The sequence below is a fragment of the Myiozetetes cayanensis genome, unplaced genomic scaffold, assembly GCF_022539395.1.
Source record: "Myiozetetes cayanensis isolate MyiCay16 unplaced genomic scaffold, myiCay2020 scf4, whole genome shotgun sequence".
NCBI classification, from domain to species: Eukaryota; Metazoa; Chordata; class Aves; order Passeriformes; family Tyrannidae; genus Myiozetetes; species Myiozetetes cayanensis.
The window spans coordinates 71703690-71722469 of record NW_026087631.1 but is presented as its reverse complement, the minus strand read 5'-3'; the positions used below and the strand labels follow the sequence as shown (position 1 = coordinate 71722469).

At 44.1% G+C, this 18780-nt stretch overlaps 1 protein-coding gene across 1 annotated transcript; it reads left to right on the top strand.

Annotated features, from left to right (window-relative positions):
- ACAA2 (acetyl-CoA acyltransferase 2) lies at window positions 1-18060 on the top strand. The gene is made up of 10 exons (XM_050329198.1): window positions 1-49; window positions 4425-4591; window positions 6205-6333; window positions 7956-8072; window positions 9462-9609; window positions 11899-12074; window positions 13025-13154; window positions 15391-15461; window positions 16019-16173; window positions 17434-18060. Exons 1-10 carry the CDS (start codon window positions 34-36, stop codon window positions 17516-17518), a joined length of 1194 nt encoding a protein of 397 aa, XP_050185155.1. The 5' UTR covers window positions 1-33; the 3' UTR covers window positions 17519-18060.
- Window positions 18061-18780: the final 720 nt, after the last annotated feature.

Below are 18780 nucleotides of genomic sequence, written 5' to 3'. Positions count from 1 at the left end.
GCGGAGCGGGGGCAGGAGCGGAGCGGGGCGGCCATGGCGCTCCTGAGGGGTGAGGATCCCGTGTCCCGTCCCGCGGATCCCGGCACCGGGAGGGACCCCTGGGAGCCAGGCGTCAGCGCTCTGAGGCGGAGGGAGCCGGTTGGAGGGGCCCCTCAACCGGGGCGATGAGGGAGGGGGGGTGTGGGGGGGAAGGGGGGCAGCTCGTGTTGCCCTCAGGAATTGCAAAATAGAGCCCCCGAAGCTGTTCCTGTCCCTCCCTTGGAGTTTACCCCCTCCCGCTGTCCCGTCCGTGCCGTGTCAGCACGGGCGAACAGCTGGGAGTGATTGGGAACTTCCAAAAGGCACCGGGCAGCGTGGGATCAGAGGGTGGGGACGGGGGTCGGAGTGGGGGGAAGGGATCGGGGGAAAGGGTTCAGAGATTGGGGAGGGGGTTCAGGGAGCGGGAAGGGGGTACGGAGGGTGGGAAGGGGTCAGAGGGTGGGAACGGGGGTCAGAGTGGGGGGAAGGGATCGGGAACAGGGTTCAGAGGTTGAGGAGGGGGTTCAGGGAGCGGGAAGGGGGTACGGAGGGTGGGAAGGGGTCAGAGGGTGGGAACGGGCGTCAGAGATTGGAAGGTGGGTGCAGAGAGTGGGAAGGGGATCAGAGATTGGGAAGGGGGTGCAGAAGGTGGAGGGGAGGCTCAGAAGGTGCTCAGAAGGTGAGGAGGGGGTGCAAAGGGTGAGAAGGGGATTCAGAGGGTGGAAAGGTGGTGCAGAGGGTGGGAAGATGGGGTCAAAGTCTGGGAGTGGGGGTCAGAGGGTGGGGAAAGGGTGTCAGTCACAGCTTCTTTGTTTTTAGCACTGCTTAGAATATAGTGTTTGAGTTTCTGCAGTGCTCAAGCCACTCGTGCTACAAACCTTTAGCGAAGGGTGCATGTGTCTGTCCAGTAGCTGGCCATTTGGATTGGATATTAGGGAAAATTGCTTCGTGGAAGGGGTTGTCCATCCCTGGCACAGCTGCCCAGGGCAGTGGTTGAGTCCCCATCCCTGGAGGGGGATTTAAAAGCCATGTGGACGTGGCAGCTGGGGACATGGGTTAGTGGTGGCCTTGTCAGTGCTGGAGAGACCCTTGAAATGCCAGTGACTGAAGGTTTCTGTTGTCACATCCAGCCCCTGCCTGTGTTAACACTGGCAGTACAGAATAGACTCCTCAAGTCCCAACAGCTCTTGAAAGTGTTTAGTGTAAAGTACTAAAAAAAGCTCTACGTGGTTCCGGTTTTGTGTCTCTTAAAAATGAGACTAATACGCCCTTTCATACCTGCTCTGGTTTGAAAAAAAAATTGCAATTTACTGCAGTAGGGCTTTTTATCTATTCGACAGCATTTTGCTACTTGACAGACCATATCTAAATAATAACATGTGTGTCAGTCATAGTGTGAGGTTTCAGTGGTAAAGCCTGTCTAGTAATTCTTGCAGTAATTTTAATGGCTCTGTACACTGTTTTAGCTGGATAATACAGAGAGCACCTTGCCTATACTTATTTGATGTTAGTTTCTCATTCCTATTGCAGGATCTTCTCTTATCTTTAACCACAATATTTTCATACTCTGTTTTTGCTTCTTAATTTTTTTTATGTTATTGTTTTCCAAATAGGGTCTGATGAGCAGTTATTTTCATACCAAGCATGTTTGAGAAGTGTTGGAGGGTTAGGGAGTGTTTCAGGTCCCCATTTGGCAGCCAGTGTTTAACAAAACCAGGTTAAAAGATGTCTTGAATATAGTGTTTGGTAAGGATTCAAAGTGACCTTTGTTTTCTAGCCCCAAAAGTTACCAGGTCCCTGTGATCTGGTACTGTTCTGCTCTTATCCAGTGTTTATCACCGTGGCAAATTGGAGAGACTCTGTAAGTCTTGCCATGATAATGTAGGACAGAGCTAATTAATGGAGACTTAGAAGAGCTGTCAAAGGACAGAGTCCAGTCTCACTCAGGACGTCAGCCACCCCTTGTTGCCCCTCCTGAAATTCTGTGGAGGGAATAGCATTTGTCGATGTCTCTCCAATCAAGCAAAATTTGGTAGGCTCTGGAGTACATTCCCTTAGGGCATGGCTCTGTGTTCAGTTTAATTCAGCATAACAGCTTGTGCTGCTGCTGCTTCATCATCTTCTCTTACTGGTTCAGTCCAGCCTTCTCTCTTAGTCTCGAATTACTGTTTTATTGAGCAGTGAGAAGGTGAACTCGGGCACGGAGCTGATCAAAATGAAAATCAGCCCCTCGTTTTCTGCTGACTCTGGGTTACTCTTCAGCTGCCTCGGTTGTGTGACCTGCCCTGGTTTATTGGCCCCACGGTGCTGTTGGGAGGTGGGCAGCAGTGAGCAGCCTCCATGAAGGAGAGAGAGATGTTGTTATTGTGAAAGGAATGTTTAAGGGCAAAGTTCCATCCTCGCCCCTGGACTGTGTGCGAGGCAGTGCCACGGTGTGTGTGATTGAGCAAATAATGTGAATAGCAGACAAGCTAGGGAGGAGGACAAGTTCTTTCAGCTTGGTCAGGTCCCTGAGCTGGTTTGCAGCAAAGCTTTGTAATCAGTTATTGTTGGCACAGCCCGGAGGAGGCAGAGGGATGGGAATCAGTGGACAAGGAGGAGTGGTGAAGGATGAATGTCAAGGCCTGTTTTGCTGCAGGGAAGACAAGCTTAGGAGAGCAGAGTTAGCTTGGATATTGGGAAGAAATTCTTCTCTGTGAGGGTGGTGAGATGCTGGCACAGGTTGCCCAGAGAAGCTGTGGCTGCCCCTGGATCCCTGGAAGTGTCCAAGGTCAGGTTGGATGGGTCTTGGAGCAACCTGATCTGGTGGAAGGTGTCCCTGCCCATGGCAGGGGATTGCAACAAGATGAACTTTGAGATCCCTTCCAACCCAAACCATTCTGTGATATGATTCTGTGATTCTAAACATGCTCCCTGCATATTTCAGATCCTAGTGTTGTGTTCAAGTCCTTGTTAGTGGGGCAGCTTTGACCTTCACCAATTCGGAAAGTCCTTTTCTAGCAGTCATTCAGCCTGGGATCCAAATACATGAGAGTTGGAGGAACACCCTCTCTGACAAAACTGCCAAGTCATAAGGATCTGACAGCCTGAAATCAGTGTTCATGAGCAGCTTCAGGAACAGGAAATTTTATTTGCCTTCATTCTTACATCTGTATATGTCCTTGCAGTGTTGCTTAAAATAGCTGGGTTTTCCATGACAGCTGTAGAAACAGGGCATGTGAGCGCCGTTGTTCAACTGGGGAAAAGTTCACAACCTGCCTCCCACTTGTTTTTCTGCATGTGGAAGCAGAAAGGGACTGTGACAGGCAGCCAGTAGATGTTTGCTTTGGTTCAGAGGTGGCTTCTCCCTGGCTGGTATTCATGTGAGCTACTCCATGTCCCAGTGCCTTTGTACACTTGTGCTTGCACGGACTCTCCTGCCTGTTAAAAACTGGATTTTCTTCTCAGAACCTGGAAGATTGATGCTAAAGCAGTTTAGATTACTTAAGTAATTCTGGCAGAAATGTAAAGTTTCTTATTAGGGAGTGTTATTACTCTTCAGCTAAAGGAATCAAAGTTTTTTTTTTTTTTGCTTTATTGTCTGGGTTTTATTTTTCTCTGTGGAAACTCTTTCAGAATATAAACCAAAAATCTGCTGTCTTTTCTAGATGAGGGAATGGCCTCTTTGTTTGTTAAAAGCACCATTCCTCATTTGATTGTTTCACAGGTGTCCACTGTGGAATTTCTTGGATGTTACTGTCACGGTTTCAGTACACTAATGTCACTAATATTTGATGTGTGTGGCAGCCTCCTTTGTCTGCCTGCTATCCAAATGCAAACTTCCCTCTTTTTGTCAAACCTCTTTGTGGAAAGGGGGTATTTCTGGAATCTTCCCTGCTGTTTTTTCTGACCATTAATTCACAGAATTACAGGACATGCTGAGTTGGAAGGGACCCACAGGGATCATCCAGTCCAACCCTCAGCCCTGCACAGGCCCATCCCCGAGGGTCACACCCTGTGCCCCAGAGGATCCTCCAAACCCTCCTGGAGCTCTGGCAGCCTTGGGGCTGTGCCCACTGCCCTGGGGAACCTGTTCAGTGCTGACCACCCTCTGGGGGAAGAACCTTTCCCTGAGATCCACCCTGACCCTGCCCTGGCACAGCTCCAGCCATTCCCTGGGGTCCTGTCACTGGTCAAGACAGGGAAGAGCTCAGTGCCTGCCCCTCGTCTTCCCCTCACAAGGAAGTTCTTCTTGCCTTCCCTGTCTAAACCAAAGTCATATCATTCATCTCAACTGCGCGGGGTTTGTGTTGCCCGCATCTGCAAATATTCACGTGAATTTAGGGTGTTACCTACTTGAGGCTGGCTTGGCGGTGTTGTTTGCTGGACCCCCTGTACGTGTGGGTGATTTCCTGCCCGTGTTTCAGGTGTATTCATCGTGGCAGCCAAGCGCACTCCCTTTGGGACCTACGGGGGTTTGCTGAAGGACTTCTCGGCCACCGACCTGACGGAACACGCCGCCCGCGCCGCGCTGGCCGCGGGCAAGGTCTCCCCCGAGATCATCGACAGCGTCGTCGTGGGCAATGTCATGCAGGTTGGTGCCCTGGAAAATCCGCTGGTCGGGGGTTTTTCAGTTGTCTCCCCTCGGTGTGGTCCTGTGGGCAGCTTTGCGAAGGGATGGGAGTGAAGCAGCATTTGTAGTGCAGTGTTTCCTGTTCGTGCTTGAGGGACATGCCCTACTGATTTGTGGTACTGTTGGGAGCAAGGCTTAGCTTTCTTCTTATGGTACCAAGGGTAGTTTAAACTAGGACAAGCTGATCTCCTAAAAGTATATATTCATTAACTGATTAGTTGCTAATGCCTGGTACATTTTCCCTGTTTTAACAGCTTGAGCTGTGTAACTCAGTGATCACTTTTCCACTGAATTATATAAATCCCTTTTTATCTTTGATTGATTTGAATCTATTTCCCTTGAGTTTTCTGTTGGATTTTTTTTTTTTGGAGTAAGTATGAGTTTTCTTTGAGCTGAAAGGATCCATGCCTTGAATGGAAGAGACATTTGGTCAACCATGCCTTTTCCAGAGAGTTTGTGAGGAGTATGGTGTTGTATTCAGGGCACCACTCTGCAAAACTGCAGTTATCCACATATCTAGATGAATGTCTTTGTTTTAGGCAAGACAGCAAAGAACATTTCTGGGTTTCTTTTTTTTTTATAATTTTTTTAATATTCTGACTTCACCATTAGGAAGTGTAGTTTTCTTTTGCACCATTTCAAGGATGCAGAAGAAACAAGTAACCAAACTTTCATGATATGTGAAGAAGCATGCAGTATTCCTTGTTAAGAATTTTCAACCAAGAGTACCCTTAGATTTCTCTGTCTCCTACAGCTACCACCTCAGCTTCTTTTATTCAGCTTTTTAATTTTCTAAGAACTGTCTCTGACCTAGAAAATAATTGCTGTAGTGCTTTTACATATGAAATAGCATTCTCCTAATAAAGTTTCTTTTCATGTTTAAAGTGCATTTCTTTTCCTTTGCATCATACTTCCCTATCCCAATAGATTCTCTCTTTTTTTTTTTTTTTTAGTCCTGGATTCCTTTTAGGTATTATTTGATTAAGTTTAAATAACTATGAATGTAAGACCATTTTAAACTCCCCTTCTTCAGCAGAAGTGGCTTCATTAATTCATTCTTTTTGTTTGAACTTGCATTGGCATGCAGCATTGTGCACAAAACTTTGTCTATATAATACTTATTAGCTTAGGGCACAATACCCAAGAGCATAAGTGTTCTCTGTGATTTTGGGGTTAGTCTGAGCAATATTAATTTGCCTTAGAGTACTTGCTGGTCACCAGTTAGGATCTGTCCTTATATCAATCTGCTCTGTGTACACTGTTTTAAAAATAAGGGATAAAAGAAAACATAAGACTTACTAAGTTGTTGACTTAAATCTTAGCATCTGTAGTCCCATTTTGGCCTGATGTCTGGCTTTTGCAACACACGCTTTATTTAAAATACACATTAAGACATTGACACTTAGACAGTGTAGAATGGTATCTTCTCTGAAGTGAATCAAGGTGCTTGTTAGGACTGGTCGTATTTCTGCTGAACATACACTCTCTTCTGCCTGATGCAATTACACCATCCTGACTTTTCGTCAAGACTTTTGCTTTCCAGTGGCAAAACCTGCTGTTTGTTCTGTCTGCAGAGCTCCGCAGATGCGATTTACATCGCAAGACATGTTGGTTTACGCGTGGGAGTTCCCGTCTCCGTGCCAGCGCTCACTGTCAACAGGCTCTGTGGCTCTGGTTTCCAGTCCATTGCCAATGGGTGCCAGGTACAAAGCTCTGTACTTCTGTGTTGGTTGTAATCTTTATCAGGCTGTTAATGTGAGAGGAGAGGCAAGTGTAGAAACATGTCCTTTGTGTTTGGGATGAGTCTGAACATGGATTTTTAGCTACCACTTGTAGAGACTTACTATTGTCCTGCATGTTTGTGTTTTTTTTTTTTTTTGCAGGAGTTCAGCCTCCACAGTGCCACATTTTGTGGTTGATTTTTAAAATCAGCACAGTAGCTATTTTTGGTTTAATATAGGAATGCAGTAAGTGTTAGCTGGTGAAATGGAGCTCAGCTGCGCAATAGTTGAATCCTGTGATCTTCTTTGTCTGGATTGGAATTACTGGGCTTCAGGACCACCACAGGAGGCTTTCATCTCTTGATCAGTTTATATTCTCACCTGGTTAGCTGTATTAGCAGCAGCTTGTGCTTTTTAAGTGTTTTTGTTCAAAGATCCAAACCTCTCATGGGGTAGGTAATTTATAGCGTCACTTCTTTTAAAATAGAAGAGAATCAACTTCTCTTTGAGCAGTTGGCCAAAACCACTGAGTAAGATGGTACAGTGGTACAGGGCAAGTTTATTTCCTTTGTTCCTACATTTATTTTACAAATACTTGAGCAACGAGATAGTTGGTTTTGTGGTGGTTTTTTTTGTTTTGTTTTTCTTGGCCAGAGGATTATTTTAGGTCTGATCCTCTAGAGGAAAAAAAATGTGAAAGACAATGTAGAGTTAAGGTTACATGTTTGCAGTAATATCCATCTGACCACTTTTTCTAGTGCCTTCTGCAAAGGCCATACACACGCCTGTCCACACTGAGTAAAAGTGCTGGAGAATTTGACCACTTTTATTGAAAGTAAAGGTTGTGATGTCCTTTCCAAAGATGGCATTTAGTCAATACAACCAGTGTCTCTGTATTTCTCTGGCACACAACAAAGCACTGACAATTTTTTTAGTAACTACAGAAAAACTGCACATATTGGTAAAATCAGTGAACTTCCAGGGATGGGGCCACCACAACTTCTCTGGGATGATTCCACCTGCTTCCATTCTACTACACAAATAACCTTAATAGTCCAACTCAATGAATTGTTTTAAGGAAGCACAATTTTTCACTGGTTTGATGGTGTGTTTAAGAATTAGGACCTTTAGGTTCTGTGTGCTTTGCCAGTGATGAATTGGCGTGTTTTGGGTACTTTTGGCAGCTTACCTAGCTAATGTCTTCTAAAATTATGTCCTATTTTTTTGAATCATTCAGGCTCTGAGGTTTAATTTGTGTTTCTTTTGAGGAGATTGGGAGCTTTAAAACACCCAACTCAACCATCTGTGAACCTAACCACACAAGCATGCAGAGGCTTAATGTCTTTGTTCCTCTGTCCTCTCATGTGTGCACACCCACAGTCTCTTCCCTCGTGGATATAATCATTCCTTGCTGAAAGGGAAAGGAGGGAATGTGCCATGAAAGAGGCAGACCCCAATCTTAAACCTTTAATAAATATACACATGACTAAGTTGGAATTTATTCTTTTGTGGCTTTGTAAGTGACAAGCTGTTTTTTTTAAAACAGTTGTTTTTTTCTTACTCAGACACTAAATCCTTTATCTGTTTTGTTTTTCTGTTAACAGGAAATTTGTCTTAATGAGTCAGAAGTCGTTCTGTGTGGTGGAGCTGAAAGCATGAGCCAGGCTCCGTATGCAGTTCGAAAGGTTCGATTTGGAACCAGATTAGGAGCAGAACTCAAGGTCTGGTAATTTTTTTTTTTTTTTTGACTCATTTTTTATTCTCTGAACTAAGTAATGTTTACAGAGCAATGTAAGTGTCAGGCCTGTAGACACTAAATCCTTGCAAATGGAACTATTGGAGATGAGATCCGGATGTAGTTGTTCAGAGCATTTAACCAGTATTCATACATTATCAAAACAGTAGGTTCAGGCAATTCTGCTAAGCATGCCAGTTCTTCTAGCTTTTCCAAAACCATATTTGAATTCCTGTTCTGTGATAAACATATATCAGTAAGTTCTTAGACACAAAATTTAGTTCACTTGGTACATCCCATGCAAGTAGTATATACAAAAACTTGTCAGAGGCTGTGAAATAGAGGCGTATACAGTTTAGGCAAGACTAGTAATGCTGGCAGTAGATAGGCAGACTGGTAAACAACATGTATACCTCCAAGCTGTAAGCATCTCTCCATTCCAGACGTGGAAACTTAAAGTTAAATCCATTGACAGGTAAGTTATTTTTATATTTTCTTCCGAAGATAAATCCCAAGTGAATACTGTGGGAAATGTGCGGCGGAATAAATTGATAATGTGCTCTGATAGTTACCACTTACTCAGTGGGTCATAACTGACATCAAAATGCAAAATTTGGATATTTCAGTGTTTCAGCTCTTTGGTTTTTTTTTTCCTGTGTGTTTCCATTGTGAAGATCATGAATACGAATTAGGCTTGGCTTTGTTCTTGTGTGGCACTGAGTCAGCCTCAATTCCTACAGAGAACACCTTCACAAAGTTGCTTATACACTGAGTAGGTTCTACTGGGTTCTTATCACGAAGATAATTGAATTATCAGGGGAATGGGTGATTTATCTTGCAGAACTTTGGTGACAGAGATAACAAAACCCATCTGAACAGACTGGGCTTGCCTTTATCAGGTTAAGTGAAGTTAGGCTTGGGTGTTTTCTCACCTGGGATGTTACACCTGCATAAACCTTGGCCCTTGTAAAATCATTTTACCTGTGTAAACTGTGCCTTTTCACAGTTCCTCAGCTTTCGTTCTTGGCAACCAGACAGGTGTGTTTTCTTATAGATCTCTAATAAATAATTCACACACAAGTAAAATGTGCTGAAACCAGAAATCATAGGCTTTTCCCAAGCTTCCTGGGGCCACGTGGGAGTGGTAAAAAACCACACAAGAACACAACATAGATTAAATAAAACAGCACACAGGAACTTGCAGACTGCTTTGCAGTGTGCTCATTCTAATAAATAAATTACCTGTGGGTAACCTGAATTAATTTTACAAAGAGCCATTTGTTTCCAAGAGGCTGCTTGGACAGGTAGGAACTGTCAATAATAAATGTTAATGCTGCTGTGTTTTCTAATTTTCTTCCCATGATGTGCCACACAGTTGGAAGACACATTGTGGGAAGCTCTAACAGATACACACGTTAAAATACCCATGGCAGTGACAGCTGAAAACCTGGCTGCAAAATACAACATCTCACGGGAGGCCTGTGATGGATACGCCCTGAAAACGCAACAGAGGTGCAAAGCAGGTTAGTGCATGTAGGAATGGAAGGGGGTTATATGGCACTAACCTCGAATCTGGTCAGTTTTTAGCATTGATTCAAAGCGTTTTTCAAGCCTTTGTGTAGCTCGTGGTGTAATTTGTCCTTTGATGTGCATACTGTAGCTCATGATATTGTTGGCCCTGTGATACAAGTGGCCCACTCCTAGGGGGTCTGGCTTTGACTCTACTGAGTCAGGTGTTGTACCCACCAGCAGGTTAAGTAAGGAGCCCCCTTTCCACCTGCCTTCCTGTGCCTTCCTCGTGGACATTCCATGGCTGTTCAGGCAGCACGTACTGTCACGTGGTGCTTTTTAACAGCCTGTCACGTGTCACCTCACTGAACTGGGTTCATGTTCATAAATGTGGCTTTTTGGTGCCCCTTTGGTGGGATGCAGCGTTGTCCCAGGCATGCCTGACTGCCCTCCTGTCTTTCTCTGCACTGCAGAACCATCCTCTTCCACAATGACCCACATCATCCTAACGTGTCAGCGTGTACTGTCTTTGATCTAAATCCTTTTTCTTTCTTTTGCAAATCCAGTGCTGTTCTAAGACCCCTGAGCAGTTAGAGCAGACGGAATCTCAAGAGAGGATATTTTTTTCGGGAACTGTGTTTAAAATGTTCTCTGGATGGTTTACATGGCCAAAGCTATGTTTCAGAGATATTCAGCTCTGGGTTCCCCAATGTAAGAAGGATGTGGAGCTGCTGGAGAGAGTCCAGAGGAGGCCACGGAATTGCTGCCAGGGCTGGAGCCCCTCTGCTCTGGAGCCAGGCTGGGAGAGCTGAGGGGGTTCCCCTGGAGAAGAGAAGGCTCCAGGGAGACCTGAGAGCCCCTTGCAGGGGGGTTCCAGGAGAGCTGGAGAGGGACTGGGGACAAGGGATGGAGGGACAGGACACAGGGAATGGCTTCCCAGTGCCAGAGGGCAGGGATGGATCGGATATTGGGGAGGAATTGTTGGCTGTGAGGGTGATAAGGCCCTGGCACAGGTTGGCCAGAAAAACTGTGGCTGCCCCTGGATCCCTGGAAGTGTCGAAGTCCAGGTTGGATGTGGCTTGGAGCAACCTGGTCTAGTGGAAGGTGTCCCTGCCTGTGGCAGGAGGTTGGACTGAGATGAGCTTTAAGGTCCCTTCCAACCAAAACCACTCGTATTCCGTAGTTGGATTACTGTAACGTTTAGCCCAAAACCCAGTTGTAGGGGTTGCCTTGGGGCTTAACATACATTGCAACCCAAAGGTGAATGTAGGAAGCGAAGATCCAAGCGTTCTTTTAGATTCTAATGATGGTACATTTTAACAGCTGCGCTGTTGAAGGAAGAGTCTGTGTTTTTTCCAGTTGGTGTAGCAGTGCTTTTTATAACTTTTCTCCATCGTTTATTACCTTTCCTGCTGATCTTGTTAGCTCACTCCTGCTGTTCCTGGACCCTTTGCTAGAAACTGTGCTTCTTTCTTGTTTTCTAGGGTTTTGGCTTGCTCGTTTTATTTCTGCCTGTAGGACCAGTTCGTCTTATTCTGCAGTAAAGAGAGAGTCCTGTGTCTAATCAGGAAAGGAAAAGGTTTTGAGGAATTTATTGCGAAGTCCAGAGGTAGCTAAACAACATCAGATATGACAATTTCCATGTCTTAGTTTTAAATCCTTGTCTAATGCTGTATTAGGTGTTGTGGCCAGGTGCTTTTATGGGCATCTTAGATACCTGCAATGTCTTGAATTGTCTCAGATTGTTTAGGAAGATGAATCTCATTCTCAGATCCTCCCTTGAGTGTGATGCCTGTGGAGGAGCACCTTGGACAGAATTTTAATTGATATACAATGCCTTATCAAGAGAAAATGTGGCTTAGGAGTTTTTTCCACGTTTCTCTTTGAGATTCATATCTTCTTGGCTATCTGATAAACAACAGAGCTGTAGAATAAAGCAGCGGTACATTTATTTCTGTACCAAAAATAAGTCCAGTGGTTTAAAGCAAAAACAAAACAGAATAAAAGGAGTTCAGTTATTTAAAACTGAGATAAAATTTTAGTGTTTGAGATGAGACTTTCTTTGGAGAAGTTTGAGAGTGTGCTTGTACAGTTTTTGCCCAGATAGTTTAAAAAAAAAACCCAAAACCCCAGAATAAAACATCAACCAGCTCATTTAAGCAAAATGAAGCATAAACATTTCTTCCCCTTAGTTTTTGGTTAAAATAGAGCAAAAGTTGTGTGCACATGAAAATATGGCCATGCTGCGCAATCATCTTCGTATTTTTATTATAGTCCTTTTATTTTCCTTTTTGTGGTTGCAGCTAATGATGCTGGCTACTTTAATGCTGAGATGGCACCAATTGAAGTGAAAACCAAAAAGGGGAAGGAAAGCATGCAAAAGGACGAGCACCCCAAACCCCAGACCACTATGGAACAGTTGGCAAAGCTCCCGTGTGTCTTTAAAAAGGATGGAACGGTCACGGCTGGGAATGCTTCAGTGAGTACGTCGGAGCCCTGGGTTGTGAAAGTGTCACCTCTGTGGTTCTCCAGATTTATTACCACTGTTTTTATGTCTCACTGAGTCACCTTTGGCTGTCGGTGGTGTCTCCTGATGAAAGTGACTTCTGATTCTGTGGCTCGATGCCCCTGGTTGACTCTTCCAGCTCCAGGATGGCAGGGGATCCTTCAGTCTGCTCCTGAGTCCTAAAATTTGGTTCTGTGGGTTGTCACTGATCTTTTAGTGAGTCACTGGCACTTTCATGAGCCTTGAGTTGTGCAGCTGATGCCTGCAGTGGCTGTGTAGAATTAGCCATCCTACTTCTGGGGGCAATGCCTGCTGAACATTTGCTTTACAAACCAGGCGTTACATTAGTGGGCAAACTGCTGCTGCTCATCTTTGTACCACCGTTAATATCCTCTGCCATCCAAACCACATTTTGCTCTTACCCAGAGTGCCTAGCAGCACATCATTATGGACTGTTCCTCTTACAGTCAGTATCTTAATTAGTTGATTAATGTTCTTTGGGCCAGAAGGACCACTGTGGTCATATAGTCTGAATTCCTGCCTAAAATAGATCATAGCCACAGTAAGTGTGGGTGTCTGTAAAGTATCTTTTATAATTAATAGCACATACATCATCCATTATTAATGGTGTTCTTGCAAGTCTGCAGAATCATGTTTCCAATGCAAGGGAGACTTTGAGAGTCAAAAATGTATTTTACTTTGCTGAAACATTGGAATTAATTAAACATCTATATTTAACTTTCTTTCCCAGTCCTCAAATAGTGACAGATTGTCATTTGTTGTTTTGAATAAAAATTGTCTGTTAAATGTTAATTGCAGTGTCTTAGACTCTAGCCTTTTTCGAGAGTTTAGTTTAAAGAGTGTGGGGATTTTTTGTTTCTTTGTATTTTCTCCCTAAGAATGCTTTTCTCTCTTACTGCAAGGGGGTGTGTGATGGAGCTGGTGCAGTCATCCTTGCCAGTGAATCAGCACTTAAAAAGCACAGTCTTACTCCTCTGGCAAGAGTGGTAGCATATCACTCATCTGGCTGTGACCCTTCCATCATGGGCATTGGTAAGTTGCAATAAAGCACGTTATTTTATAGCATCAAGCAGCATTAAAATATTCTTTTCTTGGGCATTCTAAAGGAAAGAAAGGGAGGCTGCAGCATACTCAGTCTGGTAGCTCTGAGGGTGTTTGTGTGTCTTATTGTCCATTCCACTGTGTCAATCCATCCCTCTCATGCAGAGGAGCAGATTTACTCCCCACTTTGGCTGAAAGGGTATGTGCACTGTCTGACCCATAGTAATAACACTAAGCTATAGTTCCCCCAGGCACCTTTTTTCTTTCCCTTTATCTGTTAGTAAGTCAAGAAAACAAACACTCTTTTTTAAACCATTTTTCTCCTGAAATTTCTCCTGTAAGCTTTAAATCCCATTATAAAATGCTTAACTATGAGTTGTCTTCCTCACCTCTTGCTGAGGAAGTGTTGGCTATGTGTACACCTTTGAGCAGTTACTCAGGGGCTCAGGCTAAGTTTGGATTCCAGGGAGCAGATCTGTTCAGGTATTATTTGGCAAACCAAACACTTTCTTGGTTGTTTTAGTCCCATATTTTATGTTTCCTCATCAAGCAGCTTGTGGTGCAAACAATTCCTCAAATCCAATCCAGACACCCCAGGATTTTTCCCTTCTGTTTAGTTTGTAGACAACATTGTATCCCAGCATTGCTTCTCCTCTCTGTCCTTCTGTTCAGAGAAGCCATTGTTGGCTGGTTCCATGCGTCAGTGGAAATGCAAATGAAGCATTGTCAGGTTTGTTTCCCTGATCAGACTATCTGACTGACACAACCTTCAAAGCAAATGTGGAGGGAGGGTTTATTTCGCCAGGCTTCGTGCTGTCATTGTGCTTCCTAAACCAGCCCATTCTTCCTAGGTCAGGCAACCCTTCTAGCTTGTTTAAAAACTTCATAAATCATTGGGAGAAACAGTATCTCAACTCCTTCACACCACATCTTGTCCCCAGCCACTCAAAGAGACCAGATGAGATTCATGGACGTGGCAGCAGCAGATCTGAGAACAGGACCTCAGTCTGCACAACTGCCCTTTCACATACTGATAGTGACAGGCAGTCCTGCCCCACAGCGTTTAGTGAGAGAATTCATTATTTAGAAAAAGAGAGAGGGGGAGAAAAGTTTACTTGGCTGTCATTGGTGGTCTTTGTATTGTCCACACGAGACCCTGCCATTACTCTCAGGCATAACAGGCATACTAAAACCCTTCCTTAATGAGATGCATTTAGAATCAAGTATTAAGCTGCCCGAGGCTCTCTAATACTCCACTAAGCTCTGAACTGGGCCCTTTCTTCTCTTAATTTTCTGTGTCTTTGGTAATTTACCTATTTTTATGATTTTTATTCTTTGACCTCGGAGTTTTCAATTCCATTTTTTTTTAGTTGTGGGATAGATTTGGAATTGTTAGTGTTTTAGAATTGAGGGTTTTTTTGGATAGTGGTCAGCCACCATATAACATCTTGATATCTTTGTCCCACAAGCGTATACCTAATTAACCCTTTCAAATTCTGTTTGAGTGTGTCTTTCCTTAGGTAGCTGTGCTTTGAGATTGATTTCTCTTAGTGGATTATAACAGGTCATAGATGTTAACTTTCTTCCAGAAAACAGTTTTGTTTCAAAGTTTGTAATAGTGTCAAAAGAAAAATATCTCTGTCTTCAGCTGGCTGAGACCTGGCTCTGAGAGAGCATTTAATTGTTCAGAATAAACAAATTAAATTTTAGGGTTTTTACTGGAAGATTTTCTGGTATATTAAGAACACCAAAACAGCAATACCCATAACCAACCCCATGACCAGCAACTCTGGAGCAGCCTGGGTTTTTTCTCTTTTGTTTACCTCGAGGCTGCGAGTTGTAAAGAATTAACTTATCCAAGAGTACTTGGAAGGAGAACTCCTCAAATCTGTCGTGAAGTTGTTCTGTTTGCCTGGGGACTGCCACTTCTCTGGACTTGAAAGCTCAGTGTGTGTTTATCAATGCAGCAGCGCAGCAGTAGTGACCCTCTTAACTTTCCCTGATAGTATGTTGATAAGGTGACCAGTAGTTTTGAGATTTAGGAGTTCTCTGACCACCTAATAAAGCAGGTGAGTGGCATATCCAAAACTCATTGGCTGTACAGAGGCTCAGAGAAAGGGAACCGGTGAGGCTTTATGAAGCTATCCTATGTATAACGTGGTTTAGAACACTTTATTTATTGATTTTTTTTTTTAAATGTAAATAACTGCATATAATTTCCAAACAGGCCCTGTACCTGCAATTACCGAGGTTTTGAAGAAAGCAGGACTGACCTTGAAGGATATGGATTTGGTAGAGGTGAGAGGTTTTAATATGCACGGTGATTTTACCCCTGATCTTTTTGGCAGAAGCATTCCACTCATCTGTGTGGGTGTTCCTACATGTCAGGAGCTGCCTGACCTCTGTCCATCTCGTTTCTGCCGCGCAGTTGCACAGTCATTGCAAAAATCTCAGGCATGTGGAAAGTGAAAATGGCGTGATAGCATTCCGTGGAATAAAAATACCCTCATGTGACGTGACGTTTTACTCTGCTGGCCGGGCTGTTCATGTTTTCAGTTAGTCACACTTCTCCGTTTGTGAGCAGGGCCTCTTCTTGTCAGAGCAGCAGGCTGTTCCTGGGCACGCTGCATCAGAGCATACCTTTTTTTATAATGCATACCTCATACTTGCTTGGTATTTTAATTTAATTGGGTTGGATTGACAGTTTGTAAGTTGACTTAAGTATGCTTTTATGAACAATGTTTAGTATTTTTCTCAAAATGACCCGGTGAAGAAGTCCACCCCTTTTAATCTTGTGTGCACACACACTGCTGCGAAGTTGTGTAAAAACTGCTACCATTTCTCTGGTGCTTCAGGTAAATGAGGCATTTGCACCTCAGTATCTGGCTGTCGAGAAGGTTTTGGGCCTTGACCCTGAGAAGACCAACGTGAACGGAGGTGCCATCGCTATCGGTCATCCTTTGGGTGCCTCGGGGTCGCGGATCACAGCTCACCTGGTTCATGAGTTAAGGTATGCACACAGCCCATAGCTGCTGGTGGAGAAAGCACTGCTGAGGCATTTCTGCCTGCAGAAGGTTTTTTCAGCCTGGATTCGGTGTGACTAAACTCTTCCAGTCGATCAGCTTAAAACTGTCCTCACTGGAATGGACCGCTTTCTGAGTGAATTTGTCACCTTTGTGCTGCAGTCCAGTGCCTGCACCTGCCTCATATTCCATTCTGTTGTCATTACAGGATTTTTTTGCTTCATCTAGATCTGATCCAAGCTCACAGGAGCCAGTGGGAAGGTTTCCTTTTTTGAAGTGGCCTTTGAGCAAAGTGTGTTCTTTTCGTAACATGATGCATTTGGTAGAATCACAGAACTATTTGTGATGGAAGAGAGCTTAAAGCTTGTATTATTCTAACCTTCTGCCATGGGCAGGGACACCTTTCCCCATCCTAGGTTGCTCCAAGCCCTGTCCAACCTGGACTTCAGCACTTCCAGGGATCCAGGGGCAGGCACAGCAACCTGTGCCAGGGCCTCCCCACCCTCACAGCCAGGAATTCCTTCCCAATATCCCATCTAACCCTGCCCTCTGGGAGTGGGAAGCCATTCCCCCTGTTCCTGTCCCTCCAGACCCTTATCCAAAATCCCTTTTCATCCCTCTTTAGACACTGGAAGGAGGATACTTTAAAAGGCTTTAAAATCTTTCTCCTTTCATTTCTCTCTTCATTTACAGAAATTCTGACTCTTTTGGCTTGCATGATATGCTTAGCACCATTTTAATCTGAATTTTCCTTTTTTTTACTATTTCCCTGCATGGCAGAGGTTGCTGTATCTCTTTGCTTGTGCTTGCAGCTCTGTCTTAATGTTCAACCATAAAGCCCCAGATAATTTGCACCTTCCAGAAAACCGTTTCTTGCAGTGCAGCTGAAGGGAAACTTAGATTTAAAAATTACCTTGGTGGTGTTCAGGAAGCTTAAAAACTACCCAGGAGGTGTCCAAGGCCAGGTTGGACAGGGTTTAGAGCAACCTGGGAGAGAGGAAAGTGTCGCTGCCCATGGCAGAGGGGTGGAATGAGATGGGCTTTAAGTTCATTGGTTTTCTGCGGAAATATTTCAACATCAGTTGCGGCTTCATGATACTTTTCAAGAAAAAGAACAACATACACATTCTAAAACGTCATCTTCGGTAATACCCAGCTGGTGGCTACTTTCCTTCCGTAAAATCAGGACAGGAGCTACTGTGGTTTCGTAACTGTAAGTGATTTTCACTGCTGGTTTTTGTGTGCAGGCGTCGTGGTGGGAAATACGCGGTTGGGTCGGCCTGCATCGGCGGTGGACAAGGTATTGCTGTTGTCATTGAGAACACAGCCTGAGTGCTCCTGGGGACTCAGCCTGGCCCGAGTTACTAATGCCCTGAGAAACCCCTGCCTTCTGTGACAGTACAGCATCACTGCTTGCCTTTCCTGCAAGGTAAAGGAAGAGCTGAGAAGTCAGAATTCTGAACAAAAAAGATTCGTCGATGTCTTTCTAACTAAAGGAAGTGCAACATCAATATAATTTCACACTGATGAAGTATTTCCTAAGAGCCTTTTTTCAATCAAAGTTAATGTATTTCTGTAGGAAAAATTATTTTCATTTCATGGGGATATTGCCTGTCAAACTTGCACCAAACCTGCCTTAAAATAGCAGTCAGTGCAGCTTTTTAAGCAAGTATTGCTTAAATCATTTTTATGTGCCTCTTTTATTATCAGGAAATGTGAAAATGTAATCAGAGACCTTCTGAAATATTGATTGTAGACTGATGACTATTAACCTGTTACCCTGCTGTTTCGCAAGGGAGGAGAAAATGAACAAAAGCTGACATTTGCATTGTGCCTCCTAGAAGATCAATAAATATAACAGGAAAAAAAAAGAAGGCCTGGCATTCTCTTTGTTTGTTTATTTTAAAAGTAAAAAGCCACCCTGAGAATTGTTACTTTTGTGAAATCAGTGCTTGCTTTTGGAGAGACTGTTTTTCCTGGCTCTGGAAAAACTGGTGTCTACTACGTAGTTTCTAGAAATCTCCAGCAAATCTCCCAGCCCTCTGAGAAGGAGTGTGTGTGTGTGGGGGGGGCTAGCTGCATCTGTGTTGCTGCATGATAACAGCAACTCATTTCTTCACTTCTCTGTTAGTATCATCCATATTTCTTGGGTCGCTTCACGTGGGCGCTGCTCTTAGCCAGTTTGGGAAGTGCACCTCTGAGGAAGCTGTCACGCCTCTCAGAGGCCTTGGAGCTCAAGTTACAAATGGTTTGGCAGAATGGACGTGGCATTTGGATGAGATGAGGTCTTTGTGCTCACTGAAGCCCTTTAGGCTCGCTGCACCTTGCAGCTTGCTCTGATGTGGGTGTCTACATGAGACATTCGCAGCTGGAGAGATCCCCGTCAGAGATGGCACGCACCTCTCCATAAGACTAAAAACAGTAGCAAAGACTTCAGCATTTACTCTTCCTCATCCTCTGTCCACTGTCAAAATATTCCTTAGCTACAACAACTTCTTGCCACTCCACTGGCATGACATGATTATGAAAGGTGGGAGGTTCGACACTCCCAAAACTGACTGCCTTAGCCTAGCAAGAAATTCAGGTCAAGGCAA

Bases quoted from the DNA above. Each gene is read 5' to 3' on its own strand.
- ACAA2 (XM_050329198.1), top strand. The intron at 4,592-6,204 runs GTTGGTGCCCTG...TTCTGTCTGCAG, and splicing joins TCGTGGGCAATGTCATGCAG to AGCTCCGCAGATGCGATTTA. The intron at 16,174-17,433 runs GTATGCACACAG...TTTTGTGTGCAG, and splicing joins CACCTGGTTCATGAGTTAAG to GCGTCGTGGTGGGAAATACG.